This window comes from Diuraphis noxia, unplaced genomic scaffold (assembly GCF_037042655.1).
Source record: "Diuraphis noxia isolate RWA-SAM2 unplaced genomic scaffold, SU_Dnox_SAM2 contig0001, whole genome shotgun sequence".
In the NCBI taxonomy this organism is placed as follows: domain Eukaryota; kingdom Metazoa; phylum Arthropoda; class Insecta; order Hemiptera; family Aphididae; genus Diuraphis; species Diuraphis noxia.
In genome coordinates, this window is record NW_028301711.1 from 49,275,372 (window position 1) to 49,300,202 (window position 24,831).

At 29.1% G+C, this 24,831-nt stretch overlaps 1 protein-coding gene across 2 annotated transcripts in view; it reads right to left on the bottom strand.

Moving 5' to 3' along the window:
- Window positions 1–24,831, bottom strand: part of LOC107161452 (carbonic anhydrase-related protein 10-like) — a 229,519-nt gene that overhangs the window by 187,535 nt on the left and 17,153 nt on the right. For both annotated transcript variants that reach the window (XM_089217208.1, XM_089217207.1), the window contains exon 2: window positions 12,211–12,290. In XM_089217208.1, the coding sequence (XP_089073334.1) occupies window positions 12,211–12,280 (70 nt within the window). In that variant the 5' untranslated portion in view covers window positions 12,281–12,290. The remainder of the gene's footprint in view (window positions 1–12,210; window positions 12,291–24,831) is intronic.

Below are 24,831 nucleotides of genomic sequence, written 5' to 3' on the forward strand. Positions count from 1 at the left end.
GTATTCTTTTTCACACGTATAATTTGAGCTTTTTTAAGAGTTGTAATCATTTATAAATTTAGATAAATTATAAAATTTTAAACCTGCCCTAGTTCATCATTATTAAAATTTCTTTCAAAATCATCTAAGTTTGGCTTGCTTTTTTGATTTTCAAACGGATCCTTCTCTAAATATTAATTTGTATATAACATATAAAATATATATTTACAATTAAATTTTAATTTAAAACCAGTAGTTGGGTAGTTCTAAATATTTATCTATTTAAGTTTTGTACCCGAATTTTAAAGACTTTGTATACTCATGGAAGCAGAAAAACTAGCACGAGAATATTCCGGCAAGCTGGATACCGTAAAATGTATCGACCGCGAGTTTCCTAACATGATCGATTACCTAGGTTACATAGATCAGGTATATAATAATATTATAGCTACCAAACATGCACTCGTATGATGTTATTATTACGTATGCGTAAAATGTTATTATGATTAGGTACCCATCAAAACACTTGGCCAGAATTGGAAAAATAACACACGCAAACGCCGCGGCATAATATTTTCATTTGAAAACACTGTCGGCCACATTATAATAACGTTTTAACCCATCACCGGATAATCATCTGCAGAGTTGCGTTCCGTTATTGTAGCAGTGACAATGCAATATTATTATCACGTCGAAACGTTCGTACCGTATATTGTGTACGATATTAATTATTATTATAATTGTTATGATTCGCTAAAATTCAAAACAGGTACGCGTGAAATGTGCGATAACAATAATAATTTATACACTCGTTGTCATAACACTGCAACAGTACGCTATTATTATTGTTTTGCGTACATCATCACCACGGCCGTTGTAGTTATGCGAACGGAAAATCTCGTCTCCCCCGATTGATTGCTCTGTTCGTTTTAATACTGACCCGATGACGACGAGTGTGTATAATAATATTGGTTATTCTTGTCTACAACGTTTGTGATTTAACCGTGATTTGGAAACAACACGATATCATATATTATAAATTATAATGCATTACTATAATAGCAATATCATAGTTATCATTATGATTTGGAACACTCGGCGCGTATTAACCGTTGATACACAACAATGCAACTACAGTAGTATAGTATTTACTCGGCAAACCGTCACTCTTTTAATCCCAACCACTCTCTCTGTAATCCTCTATCGTGGTCGAAAAAAAAATATGTTTACCTACAACATATTATAGAATGTTATTTCCAATACATCCAGTGAATGGGTTACAGCAGTCAGCAGAGACTGGAACCATATCAAATACGAATCCTTTGAATATTTAGAACCGGAACTTCACCAGATCCATTACTTCGGGTAAAATATTTTACAATTGGTGAGATATCAAATCGAAAATTGATAGTAAGATTCCACCATCAATCGACACCAATGTATACGTACATTAAATAAAAAAAAATCAGAGCTTTGCCAAAAACTATTGATTTTCCATTCAAAAGCAGAAGCAATCTTGACAAAATGCATCAATCGGTTTGAAACACAAAAGGAAGCAAATGTAATGCAACTATATATAATTCTTACTTGTTTACGGAACACAAATGGATCAGATAAATCTGAAATGAGTCTCGATAAATCGATAGAATTCGTGATCATGGTATAAGAATTAAATGTCGTTTTTATCGTAACACTATAATATAATAATTATAGACAATAGTTAATAATATTATGTTACGCTTAATAAGTGATTACACGACTAACAACGATTATAAACGAATGATTAATTTTTCCGACAAGAAGGGAAGCCGAGTTTCCAGGACAAAATAAGTATTCACGTGGCGCTTTTTACATCTTATTTTACATTAATTTTGTTTTTGAAAACCATAAATTATGCATGGGTGGTGACTAACAACGCCCTTATTTAATAACTTTTTATTTAAATACCATCATGGAAGATTTAATATATCACACATAATATATTGTACATTATACAGCGATTGGAATCTGAATTGTATTTGAATGTATGTTTGAAGTTCAAATACGTTTTTGTTTTTTTTTGTTCTAGTTTATAAAACAATATTTTTTCAACGATATAATATATTTTCTCGTGACCAGATTAGTAGTTGATTTAGATATTGTTAACGGTCTTCGTAGAATTACAAATTTTGTAAAATTTCATTTTGACTTCATTTTACCCACTTTTTTTTTAAAAATTGATACTAGGAATATTGCATGCTGTATAGTATTAATTTAAATACCATACGAGTTCTGTTTCACAAACTAAAAATGTCTTACAGCTCATTTTTTAAACGATTTGAAGGATACCATTGACCTAGAAATCTTGAATATAAAATGTAAAATTACTTTTACAGTTAAAAAAACTGAGATAAGCCTTATTATGCACGTGACTCATAAATTTCAAACTTTATTTTGACGATAAATTATTGCATTTCTGAAAATTTAGTGTTAACTTCGCTTAGTTATCACGAATGATGTCAGTTTTACGTTATTACAATAATAATAGTAAAACATTATTAGTCCATAATAATAATTTGACAGTGAACGATTGTGATAAATATAAAAATACCTTATATTTTATGTTTTTGGAATTTTTTATAACACAATATTTATAATTCAAAAACTATAGGTTTTTTTAAATAAAGCCAATTGTCTTTAATTATGGTTTACAGCGTAAAGTTATGTGTATAGCAACAGTCTGTACTCAAAATATTTTTAAGACCAGCGTGCTAGTTTACAGATAAATTTGTTATTTAGTGTTGTGAATTATCATGTCAATGTAATAAAAATTACGCAATAATTGCCATTTGATCAAGTAAGAATTTGCTAAAATGTTCGTCTACAATAAAAACTATTATAGAATATAAAATATTGTTATCATTGTAACAACAATGAAAACTTTATTCTTATAACTTTTGTAACAATTAATTTGTTATGGTTAGGTATTAAAGTTATATTTTTTTTTTTTTTTTTTAATTCGAAATGTTTTTTTTTTTTTAACAATAATAAGTCATTTCAAACAACACCTGTTAAAAGTTTTCTTTTCTTTTCCAATTTGAGAGATATTATAAACGTATATGCACAGATGAAAAAAAAACTAATCTTCAGTTAAAACGTGCCTAACGATTTCGTTAAAACATTAAAAAATATGCCGTTCATCACCGTATTATACGCGATAACCCGTGGTGGCTGTAATACAAAACGAACAATAATAATAATAATATAATACCATCGAATTAATTATGTGCCCCGGATAAGAAATTATTATCTGGCGGGTAACTCGAGTTTTGAATATTCAACAAAATATTATTTATTTTAGAACTTGCAAGAAATAATAAATCTTATTTGTCATACGCAATAAGCCATAAACATTTATGAATCGTGGTGAACGAAATGATTAGGTTGTAATTATTGATACATTCATAAACTTCTAAGTATGAAACGTATGGTCACTTGTTAGATCTGTTCGATGACACCCGATTAAGAATGGTTATTCTTTTTTCATAATATATAATCCTATATTACAGGCTCACGATGATTCTTGATAGAATTTTTGTTTCACTGATGTTTCTGACATGGTTACATTGTTCGTTGACATTTCTTCGGTGGTATCTTCGGTTTCCAAATGAACAACTGAAATAAGTGTCATCGGAAACGCATAGGAGTATAGCTGGACAACGTAATTAAGTACTACCTGAGGTCAGAGAATTTAACGGACAACTCAAATAAATTCCATGTTAATGTCCAGGAATATTCTACCAGTATTCCACCACCAATGGGATGGTAACATTTCGGAAAATTTGAATAAATTTCAATCTTACAGGTGTGCGTGTTCTAAAGAACTCCTTAAATCCAATTATATGTGTTTAGTAACGAGACCGAATCTCATAAAAGACTAGAGAACGTTTAAAATCCTGTTGATCGTGACCCTTATAATATTATGATTCCTACTCTACGCTCCTATTACTTTATTTGTGATATTATGGTTTATTCTGTTGTGAACTCTCTACGTTGTTGCGTTCGTATGGTGAGAATGCACTCACCAATCTAGGGGTGCCTAAATTTGGCGTATCATTACATTATTATCATTCATCTACAATTCAAAAACATATAATAACTGATATAAAATCAAAACACTAACAAATTAAGAGTTGCATATAAATTATTACACTTATATAGTTACTAGGTACTATTATAACAATAACAATTAAACTAGTTGACTGGTAGGTATTTTAACTATAAAATCAAAAGACAAAATTTAATTTAAAATATTTAAAAAAAAATTATACCTATCTTGTAATTATATAATTATTAAATACATATAATACGTTTATTTATTGAACGATTCTTGTTTTACTTTCTTTTCGATGGTTTTAAAATAAACCGGAAATCTTTAATATTTATAATCTATTAAATTAGCTACCAGAAACCACCTGCAACATTTAAAATTTTTTTAACAGTATAAAACTGGATATTTCATGAAAAACTAGGTTTCAAAAAATGTTTCTTTTTATTTTGTTGTCATTTTGCATAACCGTAGATGGTTGAAAAATTCACTGAAATTGCAGCATTATTCAGGTATGGGACATAAAAATATTTTTCAGCTTGGTAGATCAAAAATAACCTTTAGACCTTGCAATGATATCATTGTGTAATTTAATACATTGAGATGCACAACATTGGGTCATTTTAATATTATTTACATTTCATATCGGTAATAATAAGTTACTTTGATGTTTAAAAGATAAATTAATATTACGACAACGATGCATGTCATACTTCCATGTAGTGCTAAATATAGTGTCGTATTTTTAATATTTTTTTTATCTTTCGACTGATTGCACCAATACTCAATCTAGTTATTAACCACCAGTTGGGTAAGCTGTACTCTCCCAATCGGTTTGCAATTTATCATCGTTTCTATATAATTTTATCGCTGGTCCAAGGAGGAGCAATTTGGTTAAAGGTCCATTACATTCACAAAATAATAAAACATAATATTCCATCAATAATAATTATTGTTAAAAATAAGTATCGTAAAAACATTTTTTTATGTAAATGTCCTTTCCTTGAATAGCTCCTAGATTCGCTCTTATACATAATATATAGCTGTATAAGTAAGGCATATATACTAATAATAATTGGACGGTAAATTTACTAATATGGCGAAATTATATTTCAATATCGATTTGTTGTATACGGTTCAAGACTCGTTCACTTTACACACAATTAAATACCTAACATTGTATACATCACATGGTGGATTCAACATTTTAAATTAAAACCCTACCTACAACACATCATAATACTATATTAGGTATTATACTGCGTTTACTGAGTGAAGGGCCCTCCGTTCTCATGATAATATAGTTTAAGCAATTATAGTGCGACCCGAATTATATTACTCGTTCAATCTTAATATCGGAATAATAATTATACTCTCAAAACCATATATTTATACAAGCAGCCAAACTAGTAAGCTTAGTTTCGGAATGCACCGATATATGAAATGGAAAGTGTATTGAACCAAAGGCCCTATTTGGTGAGATATGGTTGAAACTATAAATAAATTTTAACTTTTATGATAAGATATAACTTTTTTTTTAGGGGCGTGTCTACTTAGTAGTACAATAAAATCGAAATAAAATCCGGTATAGAGCCAAGTTTCAGCCTCTCTTAATGAAAGTACAGTTGATACAACGGTTGTCTTCTGATTGCTGTTGGTTTTTTTTTTTTGATAAGAAATGTTGCCATTTGTGACACACGAGTTACGTTTTTCTTGTGTATCGTTTTTTTGTCTTTCACCTCGGTGGCTTTGCTTTGAATTCGTTTGGTGCAAACTTCTTTTATATGCCCGAGATCATGTGCGTTCGTGTGTCTTTTTTTCTTTCAATTTGTTTGTAGACAAGATCACTATTTTTTGTTCTTAATACAGTATTGGTGACAACATTGACCATTAGTTTTTCACGACAGAGGTCCAGTGGCGAATCTTTTCTCCAGAAATAAGGTCAGACACATCATATACATTTTCTATTGTATCAAATATAACGTTGTTTATAAATTGAGTAGCAGAATATTTTTTTATTTTATTATGTACCTTGATTATAGTGATCGGGTTGGTTAGCCTATTTTGTAAATGAAATTTCAAGTCAGTCCACCATATTTTACAATTTATAATTATATGTATAATTTTTTTTTTTGTTATTTTATTATTATCGTAAGTATAATTATTAAATAACTACAATGTCGAGCACAACCAAGTTCAGATCTTCATTGTCTTATCAAAGGTGAGTATACATCCGTCAGAATTACGTCAGGATATGAGCTAACAGACACATATAGTTTATTTTATCCACTTATACATCTTATAATATGTAACATATAATATTGTGTAGTTAATAGTTATTACAAGAAAACTAATATAGTTTCTACAAGATGTCACTTTTGTTTGAACAATAAATGAGTTTTAAAATGTGGGATTAATTGCATAGATTTAAATAATTCATGTGATCGATAATTTTTAATGCATCTATGTAATTATATTTTCAAGGATAATCAAATTTTTGAAGAAAATAATTATGTTAATATATTCTATAAGAGTATCATCTTTCTCGCAGTCCTAAAAACTTTTAAATGATAACAAATTATGATCAGTGTAGAAAACATAAACCTCATTGTTACTTGATATTTTTAAGGTATGACAGATAAAAGTTTAAAGTTATCTTTTGAATACGTTGGCTCTTATTTTGGATTCTATGTGCTAAGTTGATTTAAGATAAATTAATAGTCATAATATAGCAATATTATAATACAGTATGTTAATTGAAAAAAATTTAAATAATTTTATTCACACGAGTAGGTAATTTAAAAAAAAAAAATAGATATAAGTGGATAATTGCATTTTGGAAAACGATAAAAAAAAAAAAAAAAACTATTAAAACTGCAGAGCAAGTATAAAATTGTGAAAATCTAACTGTAAAAATATTACCATGTAATCGATACTAGCGAAATGTATACTTACAATTTTTCTTAATACAAAAATAGGGAAAATATCTTAAATGTTTTATAACTGAATTATCTATTGACATAATAAATATTATATTTTTACAGTTTATAATTATTAGCTACCTAGTCAAACGATGGTGAAACAATAGGGTGTATAATATACAATGTTTAAAGGAATAAGGCGGGGTCAATAATTGTCGATCCATAATGGCTAACCACTCTCTGTTTCTTATCGTATTTTTAGTCAATTGTTTCTTGGGATATTAAAACATCAATTTTTTTTCAGAGTAAAATTTTAAAATAATTTTGGTGAATATAAAACGATCGGTTCATGTTTGAGAGACTTTGATTGTTCAAAATTGTATTTTAATCAATAAACACTAGTATTATGTTCGCCACCTTTTTGTAATGCAAGTACGTTTATTATTTTGTAATCTAGCAATTCACAAAATATAAATGCACATAACGCGTTAAAAAAATAGTTTATGCATCACGCCTACATTTTTATTTAAAAATATTAACGTTAATACCATCAAATAATAAATTTAAATTATACCAGATTGTTCCTAAAAATCATCTCAATAATGTGTATTATGTTGTGAAACAACAAAACAAAATTAATAATGAAATCGCATAGTAGGAATAAATAAACATAATTTCTATACTTTAATTTAATCTGTATAGATAATTTTGTAACTACTGTTAGACCTTATTGCTTACCGCAATTTACAGGTAATAGACAACCTATAGCCATCTATATGGGTGACAGGTGGCAATATGAACTGTTATCGGACCGATAATGGTGGGTCTGTCTGGGTCTGTCTATACCATTGAACTATATATGATAACTGGAATGCTCACCCGCCATAAGACCAATGTAAACATAACCGAGATAGCCTGTTAAAAAAAGACAGCAGATAAGAATGGTGTTGCTATCTCTTTTTATCACACTTTCCAATATGATTGTTTACCAATAAATAATAATAATATCGTTGTTTTGTTCTTTGTTTTAAACTTATTCATCATAATTTAATACTGTTAATTTGTGGTATATGGTTTTATTGTTATTATGCTTTAATGGTTGTATGAATCCTTTTAAATGTAAATCAACTATGATTTCTTATACAGTTGAAAATTTTGCTATTTTATTTTATGTAAAATATTTTTATTAATATATAGTTTTATTGTCATTACAGGAAAAATATCCAGCTGAAGTCAACTCAACAAAAGTTACCTAGTTAACTTAACATTATATTATAACTTTAAGGTTAAGACTATAGTTAAAGTATCTACAATTTCTTATAGTATCTTTAAATAATTACTTATTTTATGAAATTTTGGCTAAGAAATATAACAAAAATCTATTTTTCGTAATTTTATATGCTTATAGTTATGAATTAAAACCTTCTAACTTTAAATTCAAAACTTAATATTTTATTCCCAACATTTAACATACAATTCCTCGCAACTTCCTTAACATTTTTATGACAAATGTAGAAGTCCACAAGAAAAGCATGTTTCAATACTTGTTAAAGGTATTATAAATTATAATTATTTATATTCTATCAATTTAATCATAAATATTTTGTGGAAGTTATGAAATAAAATATAAAGATACAAAATTTTAAGAACCAAACTAAAGTCTAAAATAACATCGCGGACCGTGGTAAATTAATTTAAGATATTAGCGCAATGTGTAAGACAAAGATAGTAACACCATTAGTATGTCCCATCTCGTTCTAACATTCCGTTTCGGGCAACACTGCTTGGTGAGCATTCCAGTTATCATATAGTTCAATGGTCTATACGCAGTCGATTAGACCACCACCGTCGTTATCATTTTGTTATTATCAAAAACAAAGTTGTTATCATATCGTATCATGCATTATAATAAATACCTACATTACATTATTTCATAGATTATAATATAACATAATAACATATTATTATATAAATTGTATAATAAATCTTTTATTTTATAATATAGGCACCTATACTTAACTGCTAGTAGAATTTGATGCATATTTTCCATATACAGCAACTGCAATTTTCTTAACATATGTAATCTATATTATAATATATTTTAAAATACGAAACCTTAAAGTACCTATAAGACGGGACTTCTGGCCATAGAAATGGAACTATTTAAAATAGTTAATATTCAGTATTAACTATTTAATATGTTCTTAATAAACTGAAATTGAACATTAATATAAATATAGTATTTTAAAAAATTTAAAAATTTAATAGAGATGCCTAAACAATACAGTAATCAGAGTGTAAAGTCCTACTATTATGGTAGTAAAAATTATTAATTAATAATTATATATATATATATATTATATAATTAGTAATATTATAAGTAATATTAATAGACTAAAGAAAAAGGTTTTATTATTTTAAAATACAAATCGGTTACCTCACCTTGCACCTCTGACGCTAACCACGGTTTAAATTGGGAAGCCAATTCAAAGATTGGATAGGTAATATATAAATAATAATATTATTATAAACCCCCTTTTATTTTAAACCATTACATTAATATTACTGAAATATCCATTTATAAGACAATAAATATTATTATCATGGTATATATTAATTTTAGTCGGTTATACAACGGATAATCAATGGTACGTAAATTGTACAACACGCGTCCAATGATTATCGCAGGGCCCCTATAACGATTAGATTAACAATGCTTTATTTATTTCAGTTATTTTATTCAATATTTTATCGTTATTAAAAATATCAAATCTTGAACGAATATTTAACAGGTTTAAGACGAACTTTCTGTATATCAAGTCATTTTTATTATTAAACATTAATAACACCATTAACAAAATATATAGTATTATATTGGCCAATTGATTTTGATGTATGTTTATTATAACGTTATACAGCAATAAACAAAAAAATAAATATATGAAACACGTATAAAACACCTATTATAATATATTATATTATATTTTACTTATTTTAATAGTACAGTAATGGCACGACCTATTCAGATTAGTTCAGGTCTGATAACTGGATTTTTGCTTGGTTATTTTGCACGGGGGCAGAATGACACGCGCAGAGAAAATTTACCTAATAGAAGAAGATCGAAATCTCCAAGTTCAACGATAAAACAAAAACCGAAAACTCCAAATTCTACGATAAAACCAACACTGAAAATTCCAAATTCTACTATAAAACCAAAACCGAAACCACGTTAAAAATCTTGAAATCAACAAAACGGTTTCGTATATATTAACTGTGTATTATTTATTTTAATAGTAAAAATCTGAATATCAAATTTATTGATTTATGTCATTGAATAACAGTAGTAGTTTCTTCTAATAACATAATGATTAATATTATATAGTTATCAGGCAATTGGATACTGTTCAATTTTCAATATCCATGGTTATCCTGAACAGTACAAGAAATATTCTTCGTTGCCCCCGAGTTAAGTTTCCAGACAATCCTTTAACACAGGATAAAACGATTTAGTACCTCTTATCAGAATAACATTGAGCAGCAAAATATATCCACTGAAACTTTTTGTATAAAAATACCATGATCTATGGTTTTAAATAACTTATAATCGCTATAGGTAATCAGCGGACCGCGAACGACAGAAAACTCGTCCATCAGCATATCTTACGATTTTTATATTTTGGTACTCATATTTTATACAAATTTATAATTGTTACGAATTATTATGTGTGGCGATGAACGTACAACATTTTGGTTGGAATTTGCTGATGATTTTTTAGTCTTGTGACTATTAATAGCGTTTTCCACCATATCGCACTATATTGTACGAAGGTGGCGCTGGTATAGTTCACTGATAATCGTCCTAGTGTGAGATGGTGCAAGTGTAGATGAAACATAAAATCTATACTTATCACTGATACATAAAGATAATAAAATATTTAATGGATATTGTGTATCATGATAAATTGATAATGATAAGGCGCCTTAGTTCCTGGAGCTCGTATGATTATTATTGTACTGGGTGCAAAAAACTGGTGTAGTGCATTGAGGTGAGTCCAACAAAGAAGTCCACTCAGTTCATATTAATCTTGCCGATGGAACAAAATAGTATGCACTGGCACAGTCATTGCAGTGTTATGGAAAACACAATATGATTCGACTAGATACCAAAAAAAATTAAGATTTATTTTGTTTTTCGCTTATAAGTTACCTTGTTTTGATGATAAAAAACCCGTATAGTTATGAACATATGAAATTAGAAAATATAAAGTTAAATAAACAGTAAGTAATTGATAGGTTAATTCTCCATTCTCCAGCATTACAGAGAATTCTCAACAAGTTACTACGTATCCTGAAATCATAAAACCCTATAATAGCCACAGCACGGGGTACAAAAATAATAATTCAGTAACTTTTAACTGACAGAGTAATATTGAATAGCATAATATATCTATTATGATGTACACTCGTAAAAAATACAGATAGTGAGCTACGATAAAATAGCGTAAAATATTATATTATCCTGCAGTATATTATAGGTGCAGGTAGTAACACTATGTACACATTATATCGATTAAAACGTAAATCATCGCGAATATTTTAATGCAAATACCTACTTCAACAGCTTAATATTATGAAGTGCACCAATAATTGTATTCATTTGGTTCGATCTATTATCATGCAATAATATATTATTCGTCACGGGGACAAGAATGACGGCACAGCCATAGACAATCTAAACGATTAAACGTGTTATTGTTTGAGCAGGATAATAATGTGAAAAGGATTTTTCGTACGTGACAATACTGGAAAACGTGAGGGATTCGGAAAACGAATTAGAGAGACGGTAAATCGGGGTAAATTCAGATTTAACTCAATGTTCTCACATAAATTATTGAAATTGTATTAACACACACACACACACACACACACCATCATTAAAAACAAACATTATAAAATCAAACCGCAACATTCGTGGTTATGGGTGATACCTAACATAATATTTATGGTCATTACCTACCTATATTTTAATATAATGCGAGTTAATTTAATTTTGTTTTATTAAATATGTTCCTAATGCGAAACAGTTACTTTTTATGGTCTCTTGATTAAATCCACACCGTCATATAATGAATCTAATGTTGATTTTTTTTATCCAGGATAATGAAATATTCATAAAAAATATTCTACGTGTATATAATTCTATCATAATGGTCATAGTCTTACCTGGTATGAGCGTTTGCAGAAAAATTCCAGCCGCCAAAATTGATGGTACCATAGCCACAGACGAAATCATCTGAGATAATCTGAAACATCAAATAATATTATACTACGTAATACGTAGAAATACATATTTTAGTTTACAGGGATTGTTTGAATTCACGATGGTAACGTTTTTATTCTTTCAGTCCCGACCCTACGGATATTCGTAAGTTCAGGTACCGTACAAGAATCGTTAGATCATAGATTAGGTTAATTATAACTTCAATTCACATACGCAAGAGGTATATTATAAGTCATTTTTATTCAACTGATAAAAAATTTGTATATTTTACGAGAATTATTCGACATATAGGTACCTTACATCACATCTATATTTTTACACATTACATACACGTGTATATAAATTTCTTTTTGTCTGTGTAAGCGTACGCATATCTAGTATACCGAGTTGACTTTTACCGAGAGTCATGTTGATGGTACTTTGGTAAGAGATAGGGAGAGAAATCACTTGGTAAAAAAAAATAAAAATAAAAACACGCATCTCGAGACGCCGTAACATTTAAAACGCGACATAGTACGAAAAAAGCGAGCGGTCGTTGGTACACATCAGGAAATAATAAGACGTCTCACTTTTGTTTTATTTATTTATTTTTATTTCGTATACACCTGCATACTCGTGGTACACATGCAGTTATAAAACATTCCAGTACAAGCGCACACGATAATCAATCTACGCCCACGGGTTGCCAGGGGGGGGGGAGGTTGAAACGGTGAATGTGCTTAACGGCAATGGTATATTATATTATTATTTTATTTATATAAAATACGATATTATTATTATGATAAAAAAGTGCGGAGTAAATATACATTACACAATATTAAAATAAATTGTATGAGGTTTACCACGCGCTGGTTGTACCTTCTACGATGGTTTCCTCGCACCAAATCGTAAGTAATCATTTTAATTATTATTATTGTACATATATAATATGATATAATTTAGTACGTGTATGTGTGTGTTTGCAGTGTCAGCCTTCGGAATCGCGACACATCGGGTAAAATCCACTTTGTCTCCTATTCCTATTATAATATATACATCATATGCCGCGGTATAATAACGACTACCTACCTTTACCTACATCATAAGTCATGACAATATCGCGTTACCGTCGAAGAAAAAGTCATTTATTATGATTTATTTTTTTGTTTTTTAGGGTACAAAATATACAATAATATTACGGAGGTGCACATAATAGAAAAAAAGAACGAAACGATACTGGCACCGATTCGCTCGTATTATTATCTTATTCCGTCATCCACGATCCACCATCATCTGTGTATATAGAATTGATAGGTAAATACCTAAATCGAGACGACAAAAAATAATAATAATAATAATCTTGGAAATTACATTAAATACGCATTATGTACCTAACCTGCACGTTCGTGTGCGCGTGCGTCGAACAACATATTATGCTAGACAAATCTATCAATTCTTGTAGGTATATTTTACAATATTTATTGCTAATATTGTTATTATTAGATACGTACGACGGCATATTACACGTGTGTGCATGTATTTGGTTGTGTGTGTGTGTGTGTGTTGTGTGTGTGTGTGTGTGTGTGTGTGTGTGTGTGTGTGTGTGTGTGTGTGTGTGTGTGTGTGTGTGTGTGTGTGTGTGTGTGTGTGTGTGTGTGTGTGTGTGTGTGTGTGTGTGTGTGTGTGTGTGTGTGTGTGTGTGTGTGTGTGTGTGTGTGTGTGTGTGTGTGTGTGTGTGTGTGTGTGTGTTGTGTGCAAGTGTGCAATTGCAGTAGTCTAATAACATATCTCGAGGGGAGGGATGGGGGGATGTAACGAAAACCGAGGAAGGAAAGCAAACACGCCGAGATCAAATAATGTATATTATGATATCTTCACCACACTTGAAAAGAAAAATGTATACTGCACGTCTCCGCGTTATGACATAATATTACCAGCTATCGGATGATATTATTGCCACAGCGTCGTTCTTTTGTTTTATTTTCGTTGTTGTTGCTATTATCATTGTTATTATTATTATTTTTTACACTATTTTTTAAAGTCAAATCTGATACGTGTATCTTTTTTTCCCTGGACGGTTTAACGTTTGAGACGTATCTCAACATATCATACATGTGAGCAGTTTGACGTTTAAGTAACAATATATCTATATAACTACCGCTGTACCACACCACACCTCATTGCTGCAGCGTGTAGCGGAGCAATACGTCTCGGCCATTATTATTATTATTACTAGTATTATGGACGATACGAGAACCGAACAATATATCAATATATAATAATAATAATATAATCACAATACGACGTAGGTACGTATATATGTATACAAAAATCCTCAGATAACGTTTTAAGTGTATTATATAAAATTATGATCGAAACCAGATTATAGGATTTTGTATTTTTTTTAAAAGCTGGAGAGCTTCAATTATATATATTATTGTTCGACGACGGGTATCTCTCTAATAACAAATAAATATAATATTATGTCTTAAATGGGTTCACCGATTCTATTATATAAATATGTCTAGCAACGAAGTGCATTATCCGGTAGTGTAAGTACACTACATTTAAGTACAAATAATAATTAAAAATTTAAACCAACAATATTTTTTCTACGTGATTGTTTTTATTTATTTAAGTTTTAGACGTGCTTGCAGACCAATAGGTAGTAATATTTATCACACAATAGATATTATATTTATTTACAGAAAAATGAAACCCATTAGACTAATACCTATTACGATATAATAATAATAATAATAATGCCCATACAAATCCACTCATCGACAACCCATATCATTACAATCCTTATAATAATTAGTAATAATTATGTAAAATACACATTTACTAAACGTATCATTATACGGTCAATTGCACTGTTCCTACTTTATAATGAAAAGATTGATGAAAAAGAAACGATAAAATAAAATAATTATGGATCTACAATCCAAAAGAAAATTCAGATGTGTTATAATTAAAGAAACCAGCTCTAGTTTATTAAAAAATTATCAACTTCCACTAATTATACCATTTTTAGACACTTAAAAATATCTTATTTACAATAAAACAATTTTTTATTCATCGATACGATTTAAACGTATTATTGAGCGCATTAATCGTAAAATATAATACACGTAAAAACGTGTCATCGATTAAAGGGCAACGTCTTAGTCCCTAGGTTCTTAGATAACGGACAGACAAAGCTCGAGTATTAAAATAAAATCATAATAATGTATCCAACGAAACCCCAGTAAGCAGTCTAAATAAATTAATAAGGTAAACACCTCAACACCTTAATAACAATGGATTTCTGCATAAATGAAATTCGTTGTCGCAAACAGCTTACGACCATTAATCCCATCATCGCAGTGGACCACAAAGATTGGATTATTTTTTAAGCATTCAATTAAAACACCGAAGAAACTATATAATAATAATGTATTATAAACATATCCACAAAATTTGGTTATACTTCAGTTACCAGATACCAGACGGCAGACGGTATAATCTAATAAAGGTTGCGGTAATAAGCTGAGCTTTTATTTTTCATCCCATATAATACGCCTATATACGCGTCACGATGGCATTGTTGCAAACGAGATACTTAGGAAAATAAAATGTGACAAAATATATTAAAACGTACAGACCACAAAAAAAGGGGAAATTAAAACGAGCATGCGTCCTTATATATATATATATATATATATATCATATATATTTAGATTTCGTAACCAAACAATAACACTCAAGGAGAATGTATAAGAGTGTGAGTGTGTCCGCTATTGAATGGTTTGAGTAAACAAAAATTGTTTCACTATTTGACATGTATAGAATAATATACACAATGCACACACCATAGACATTATAATGGTGTTCAAAGTGTATCAAGTGCACCGGATTTCTATATTTCCACGTGTTAAAATCTAATAAATATCCGATAAATCCAACGACAAAAATGCATTGCTCTACTTCATATTATTTTTTATATTGGAGGGGGTTGACTGGGTGTTAAACCTCCACTTTCTCCCCTGAAATTTTTTTAAATAAATTAATTTAATTTTAAACATAATTATTAAAATTATCCATGATAATTTATCATATTTCCCTAATAATACCATAATTATAACTTACTGTACCTAGTACCTATGTAATGTTTGTATTGTTATACGCTCATGCCCAATACTTATTATATTATACACAAAAATATACATTAATATATAATTTTTTTGGAATTTTCTTTAGTGCTGTGTATAATAAATATGTCACCAACGGTTTATCGACAGATACAATAACTTCAATAACTTATATTAATTAAGCACTATCATATTTCCTCACCCATGTGCCTTTTTACTAGAATTTGGCTATGAAGCATAAATTAATTTTAAATAATTTTTTATTATAAAAAATAAATATGATTCATTTTTGTATTTTTAAAACAATTTTGTACTTTTTCTTATTATTTATTATGCTTTAATTTCCGAATACCAATAATTACATTTAAATTCTGAATTGTTTCAAAATATATCTTTTCTTTTAAAATAATGATCCACATTACAGGTTACGATGTCATCAACAGAACACATATTTTCCACCATAAAAAGATTAAAAAACTATTAATGAAAATAATAAGATTAAGTACGTCTTTCGGGTCTTTTGAGTGTACACTTACAAACTGAAATCAATACACACGATATGTAATCAATTGTTTCACAAAAAAAAGGCTGTTACACTTATACCATAAAATATTTAATTAGAATTTGTAAAAATTTAACACATGTTTTAACTTTTTAAGTAGGTACATAAAACCTTATCATGATACAACAAGTATTATAATATATAGATACATTTTTCATTTTGTTTTTCATGGCATTAAAATATATATTATTTTATAATATACATTTTTTTCTAGCTACGGTCTTGACTTATTGGCTTCTTTTTGAAGACCATTATCTACTGTCTTGAGGTGTGACTAAATTATTCATATCGAGATTTCAAATAGATATAGGGCTTCGCCATTCTATGGTGTATTCACCATCGCGTCTAAATGGTTTTACCGCCAAAAAGCCGTTAAGTTGGTAACGTAGAAAACCATGGTGGTAAACCATTTGGACTCAATGGAAAAAATATAACAGTGTGGCCAGAATTTTATCGTCAAAACGCAAAATCTAAAAATGATTTTTATTGATTTTACCTTCCGATCGTTCCCCACAACTTCTTAAGTTGTTTAGTTTTGGTGACCTCTATCTCTCAAATAACCATCATAGCAATATCGAACCAAATACTTCTGTTCATCCCAAACCCCTCCAAAATTATAACAGGAATGAATTATAGTTGTCTGAAATTGAAAATAGTAATTGAAAAATATATTTTGATAACTATTTTTCTTTCACGCGTTTTTTTTTTTTAAATTTCTTTTATTGTATACTAAAGAACTTAATACTTATATATTAAACATTCAATAATATATATTTATAATGTATTCATTCATTAAATAGATAATTTTATATTTGAATATAATGGTTAATTTTTATGACTATTATTTTGGGTATAAACTCGTATAATGTGGGTTCTATATGACGGTTACACACGGCTAAACAAAACTCTCAAAAGGTGTGCAGAGAGTTCTCTTTGGTTATGAAATCGTATTGTGTGCTCGTGTACTTTAGACATTTTGATGAGGAGATAATATAAGATTGTTGAAGTTCAAAACCACGCCGTTCTCAAAGTCTTATAAAGCCGGTGAATATTTATGCTGGAGGATTACCTTTAGCGATAAAACGACATTTCACGTGAGTACGGAAAAGTTAATCGTCATCTTTTTGGTGGTTAGAAAACCAGTAGATTTCCACCGCATTTCAGCTGACTATCACTCGCTATATATTATGATAACTTTTCAAAGAGGTCAGTATTTGGATATCGTTTCAATTATTGTGAAGGATGCTCATAGGTGGAAAGAAAAATTAACAATTATAAAACACATAATGTAAACCAATTATTATAATAATTTTTTTTTTAAATTTATAATTGCAACGAAGAAGCGCTTCGAACCTCCGAAATTAATTTTTGCTTTACACCTTATTGTAGCATTGTATAATAGTTATACTTGCAGCTATAGTATACAATATAATGTAAAAAATAAATTGCTGATCTTTAAATATTGAAATCTGTGAAATAAACTTATATCGTTACAAAAGCTACTAAGAAAAGTATTTTCCGATATCATTTATAATATTGTTCCTTAAAATTATTTTTAACATTTATGCAAACAATTTTTGAATTAAGTTAATATTTCTGGTACTCAAAATTATAAAACAATGAAGTATTATATTATATTGAAAACCATCCTTCAATATTTTAACGTCAACATTTATGAAAACGTGGCAAGTATTAGTATACAACTTATATAGTTACATACCTACGAGTTTACAAGAATTATATAAATCGTAATTCGTCTTTCGTATTAACACGATCGCCTACAATATTGTAATTATTATTTCTGTCATAACAATAACTGCTGTGTTTATTGTGATTTTATAACAACCACTGCAATGAAGCTAAAAATAAATAAACAAGTAAAATAAAATTACGTTTTAATGGTTTTTGATTAACGGACATGGACTTGAATCGAACTCGATAATATCATAAAATATTATATAAGGCAGGTACACGCTCAGTGACACATTTTAACGACGCCGCTTAATTATTTATAACCAACAATGGTTTAAGTGATCTTGACAAAATATGTTTTCGCGATAGTCTTATAATTGTCCGTTCGATATTTTATAATAACATTGTTTCCGTGACAATAAATTCAAAATCCAAACGTGAATCGCGCGCACTAGGTGCTTAATGCATCGTCATTATGTTAAGTGGGACAGTGAGTCGACACATATGCAAGAGTTCATACACAAGAACACAATAAATATTATATTATAATAATGTCTATATTGCAGTTATGAATACTGTTAATCGTATTAAACGTACATTATTTTGATAGCACGAAATCAATGGACATTAAAACGAATAATATTAATGTCATTCGAAGTCTCGTACATAATATTATATTAAACACGAGAAATGCACAAAATGAGCTGCCACTTCAAATGAACGGAAATTATGTACCGAAACTATTTGCAGCAAAGACCCACGCCACTTATTCAAACTTTTAATGCCTAAACGAACGGATAACTGCCAACAGCACAAACTACAACTATCTAATCAATATATCATTCCATACGAAGATGTTTAGAGACAAAACATATTCTGATTTTGTACTTATATAGTGGCTTATGGAACGAGGCAAACGATATTGTTTGAACACTGCATCGTATAGATACTATGGAGAATTAACCGGTAAAAACGTTTCGATAAATTAACATGGGATCCAGTAAGAAAATTCATAAATTTTAGGGTTTGAGTGAAGAGATGAATATATTGATTTTACAATAATGAGTGTATTTTATTTATTATTATTATTTTTAAATTTGAGTATTTGTATACAATACATTTTTAAAATAACGTTTCGATTTTCAAGTTCAGTAAGTATCTATTTTGGTAGGAAAGTGAATTTAGTTGTTAGGTATACCTTAAGCTTTAAAGAAGTTAAAATAAAAAATTTCCATGAGTTTTCAAATGGTTCGAGAAAACACAAAAAGTAAAATTAAGGATAACAAAAATTATCACGCAAAATCCGTTTTTGATAAAATCGATTCTGTTTTCTAGTGTTACTCGAAACAAAATATAACCGTGAATATATGAAATTTTTACCAATTGTTTGTATTAATATTTTTAAAATTTTTTAGATATGGCATATAATTTTGACAATTTTTTACATTAACTTCGTTATTCTTGTTAATTGTTAATGTTGCTCATAATAAATATATAATTTGTATCATTAAAGATAACACTTACAACTGATAATAATAAAATAATGACGATATTAAATAAATGAATAAGTTATAAATATAAAATATATTAAAAACTGGAAAAATAAATATCATATAATTTGGACACATTATCCGTGTTTTAATACAGTGTTTAGCTCTACCTATTATTACCTTTTCATAATGTTCAAGAAGCCTAAACACAGTTCTTATTTCTATATGAATAATATAACTCTCATAGACTACCGATGTATTACATTAATAGGTACCTAAATGATGATTATAGTTATTATGCACGTAAACATATTTAAAATGAGGGGTCACCAGTGGATTTGATCAACGGTAAATTTATCGAGCTAACGTCTATCCAAACATTCGTGTGGTGATACGAACGAAAAACCAAAACGATTCGACCCGACAGCCAAATTAAAAAAAAAAAATTATCTCGCACTCGATTTAAAAATAATATTATAATCATTTGTTTGTATATTGTTATGGGATAGCTTCAGCTACGCTGTTTCATCAAAGTTTCCAGCGGTAACCATCATAATAATATTATATAGACAATGTTATAGGTAATGATTATTGTTGCCCCGAGCAGCAGTTCAAGAGTTCTAGTATTATACATATATGTAGGTATAGTAGAAAGTATGTGGTTATTAATATTTCAAACTGACGTCGATACGATATAGGTATAAGGGTACGTACGAGTGTCGGTCAGTCACTATTATACCTACACGCACTCACCCCTCCCCCCCTTAAATATTATATATGACCATTACGTAACCGCCACAATAATAATATAACTGTTCTCCACTAACCACATCACGAACACGAAAAGAAATTATTACGTTCCGCAAAAGGCGAGAGGTGGAAGACATTTTTCAAAAACAATAACAACCCACGCCATACTCAACCATGTCATTGTAAAATAATAATTTGAAATTATCAACAGAAGTAAAATTTTCACACGTATCTGTCTTATATACATATTTCTCTCGAAAACGGATTCAAAGATTTCGTTAGTATTTCTTACTTACACAAGGGTTTTCCGACGTTATTAATTCATCGTCAAAGATCGCGCCGAATTCACGTTTTTAAGTCTTGTTCAAAATTAGGACCGTACCGTAGAGTTCCCTTATTGGCGACCACAATTATTAAAATTTTTCTCAAATATGACTTTGTTTTTGAAAAAAATAAATTTTAAACAGAGTTGTTTCCCAAAGTAGATCAATTTCAATATTGCTGGATGATGTTCTTTTTGAAAAATTTTTTCCAACTCTTTCATAACTCTAACATATTTTGGCAGCGGAAATACCTACCTCTGCGTGCCTCAAATTAATCAATAACGCCACCTTATAAATGTGTAGTGCGCACCTAATTTGAGTTTAATAACTATAATTTTTACGTATAAAAAACAACATTATTAAATACGATATAGTTTTTAATAAACTGAACCCGATCCGAAATCGGTCTCATCTGGTATTGCCGGTACACCGTGGTGTACGATTATGGTATACGGTATATATTATTGTAATATTATCATAATATCGCGTCGTGATCGGGACTTGAATTTTCAAAACATTTTTGATTTATCACTGCTAGAAGGAAATCGGACAGCACCGGCCGCCAAAACACCGCGACCATCATCGGTTTTCTCGTCGGCTGCAGCGCAACGGTTCGCGAACTCTGACCGCGGCGGGTCGTCGGCGGTCTGCCCGTCCCTAATTGATTGATGTGGGCTTTTAACTTTACATTAACTGCACACGGCTCTCGACGACCGTTTATCCGGTAGCTTTGGTCCGTTATTATAAAAGTACAAATACGTGCGTTATGTGCCTTTTACGTCCGCTCCAAGACCAGTGGGTGTGCATTTACGGTAATAATAATATCCATTGAATACTCCGTAAACATTATAATGACACCGAATGTCTACAAAACCAGACCACACCCTGTATAATTCGGTTACTTATTTGGGGTATTTTTTTAAGCGTTCTCACCACAATTTTTCCCGCTAATTCATTCAAATTATGATTTTTAAAAATTTTAAGTAGACTTAATAAATACCATATTTCAAATCTTTGATATTTTTTATACTAGGTACTTAAGGAGTATTTTGTGGTGGTGCTAATTTCTATTTTTCAAGTGAGAACTCCTTTTTTTACTGAAAACTATTTAACGGATAACTTTTTTTAATATGTTGGTATATCTAAATCAAAATTCTAATGATTAGTATCTAAGTTGATAAAATGTTTATACTACAAAAATAATCCTTAAAAATAGTCTTATAAAAATTAAAAATATATGTAATGTTAGATGTAGTATTTATTATACTTGGTTCGTTATTGCAACTTATTTATAAATCAATAGTAGTTGCTAACTATTTCAAAACGTCTAGTAACTATCTACTAACCGATTACCATATATATATATTATTATCCTTAAAACAAAGTTACATATCTCAAAAGCCACTAGCTTGAATTTTGATTAAGATGCATTAAAATGATGACAACAAAAGAATCTGCTGGGAAATAAAAAATAAAAAGGGATGTTCCTATTTGAAAAACTGATTTTTCTATTGTCGCAGGATCATACAATTATCCTCAATGATTCGAAATATGGTCTTCAATTGTATTTACAAATTCCAAAAACCTGAATTTTAATATGATATGCATGATTTAACCTTAAAAATAAGATGGTCGTGCTTACAAAATTCCCCTGTATATTGCATGTTACCCAGTATTACTTTAAATATATTTTTAAATTTTGCTTGCGGACACATTGGACTGAACGATTGCGGATGATTAATCCATGTGACTTACAATCTTTTGACCATTGTATTTTCACATACCCTAGCTGTTTTCGCGGATACATAGTATGTGATATTATTATATTATGTACCGCGGTGTATATACCACCAGTATATGGTTAGTGATATTGGCTGTGTAGTTATATATTCTAAGATACATTTCATAACACTTTATTATGATAATATGATTTCCAATGAATTACGTACGGAATATATTGTACTCATAAATAGGTACTTACTTAAAAGTCGTTATTGCACAAGCGTGGTAAACATGATCTTACAGTTAACATATTTTACAACATATGTATTATAACAGTATATAGGTGCCAATATATACTCATGTTTAATGTATTATTTAATAACACAGAGAAACGGCGTCCACAGAAAAAATATAACAATAACAACATTGTAAACCATGTGATCGACTTGCGTCAAGTCCATGTGAAAATCGTGAGAGTTAAAATAGCGAAAAAAACATTGGGGAAATGTTTTAACGGTAAAAAAAATAAATAGTTAATCCTCTAGCACAAAAGATCCTTTTTTCTTTTAAAGTTGAGCATTTAAACTTAGAAACCACAGACTCTAATAATAATACAAATAATACAATATTATTCTAGACAATAATATTAGCTTTTATGTTTTCTTGCTCATCTCTATATTTTCGTAGCGGTCAATAATACAATTAATGTATGTAAATAAATTTATACTAAGAGTACATCAAGTTCATTTTTGCTAAACATATTTAATAATCTCAATTATCGTACTTAAATACAAATAATATAGTATGGAATGTTTATCAATATGGTTTGGGCATTCATACTATACTATTTAGACTACCCAATATTCCATGTAGATTTTATAAAATGTCCAGATTTTCAACTCTCACCATAACATATTAATTTGGCCCCAGAAATAGATGGACTTCCCACCCTCATACTTTTTCACTTCTAAATAACTCCCCATGTATACGTTCAAGCGTTGAATTACTTCTCTAGTATATATACATGACATTATAGAATTAATGTAATTATCACACCTATTAAGTTATATGGCAGTTGTCAACACTGTTCGTAATGGCTTAGTATCATGGTGAAATTGAAACATTTTACATTATACGTATGTTATATTCATCATCATGATATTAACTTTGTTTGCGTATTGTGTTGCAATTCATACATGAACTACTGTACACTAAATAACACACGTCATTTTATAGAATGGTATATATATATATAGGTTAGATGTATTATAGTAAAGTACCATTTAAAATAAATTAATAATCATTACACAAGATGTATAAGCCACGCGTGTCTTTTTATTGGTATAAAAACATCTTGCACAAGTGCTCAAATCCCCAGCTACAGAAAACTGATCCATATAAGGAATAAAAATCCTTCTTAGGACATGACAAATATCGTAATAAAATTTTGACATCTACGTTACCATACAATCGTAGTCTATTGGTAATATTATTGATAAGTACGCTTAAACCACAGAATATATGAAATAATAATTAATAATAATAATAACAATAATAAATAAAAAATAAATAAAATAAAATAAATAAATAAATAAATAAATAATAAATAATTTCATATATTCTGTGCTTAAACTGCCTAATACAGGATTCGCCAAACTTTTTCGTCAATTGAGCTACCAACATTAAACATTTTGAGTATTTATTTATTTACGAATATTATATTTTTCATTTTTACATATTATATCATACTTATATTATTTCTCCATCGAAAAATCGTACGTTTTTTTTTGTCAATACACATATTTTATATTAGTTATAAATCGTAAAAGTGTGTTAAAGCTTAAAGATTATGCAACCGATATTGGTACCATAATTAATTTTCAAATACAATCTTAGTAGTTAATACAAAGTC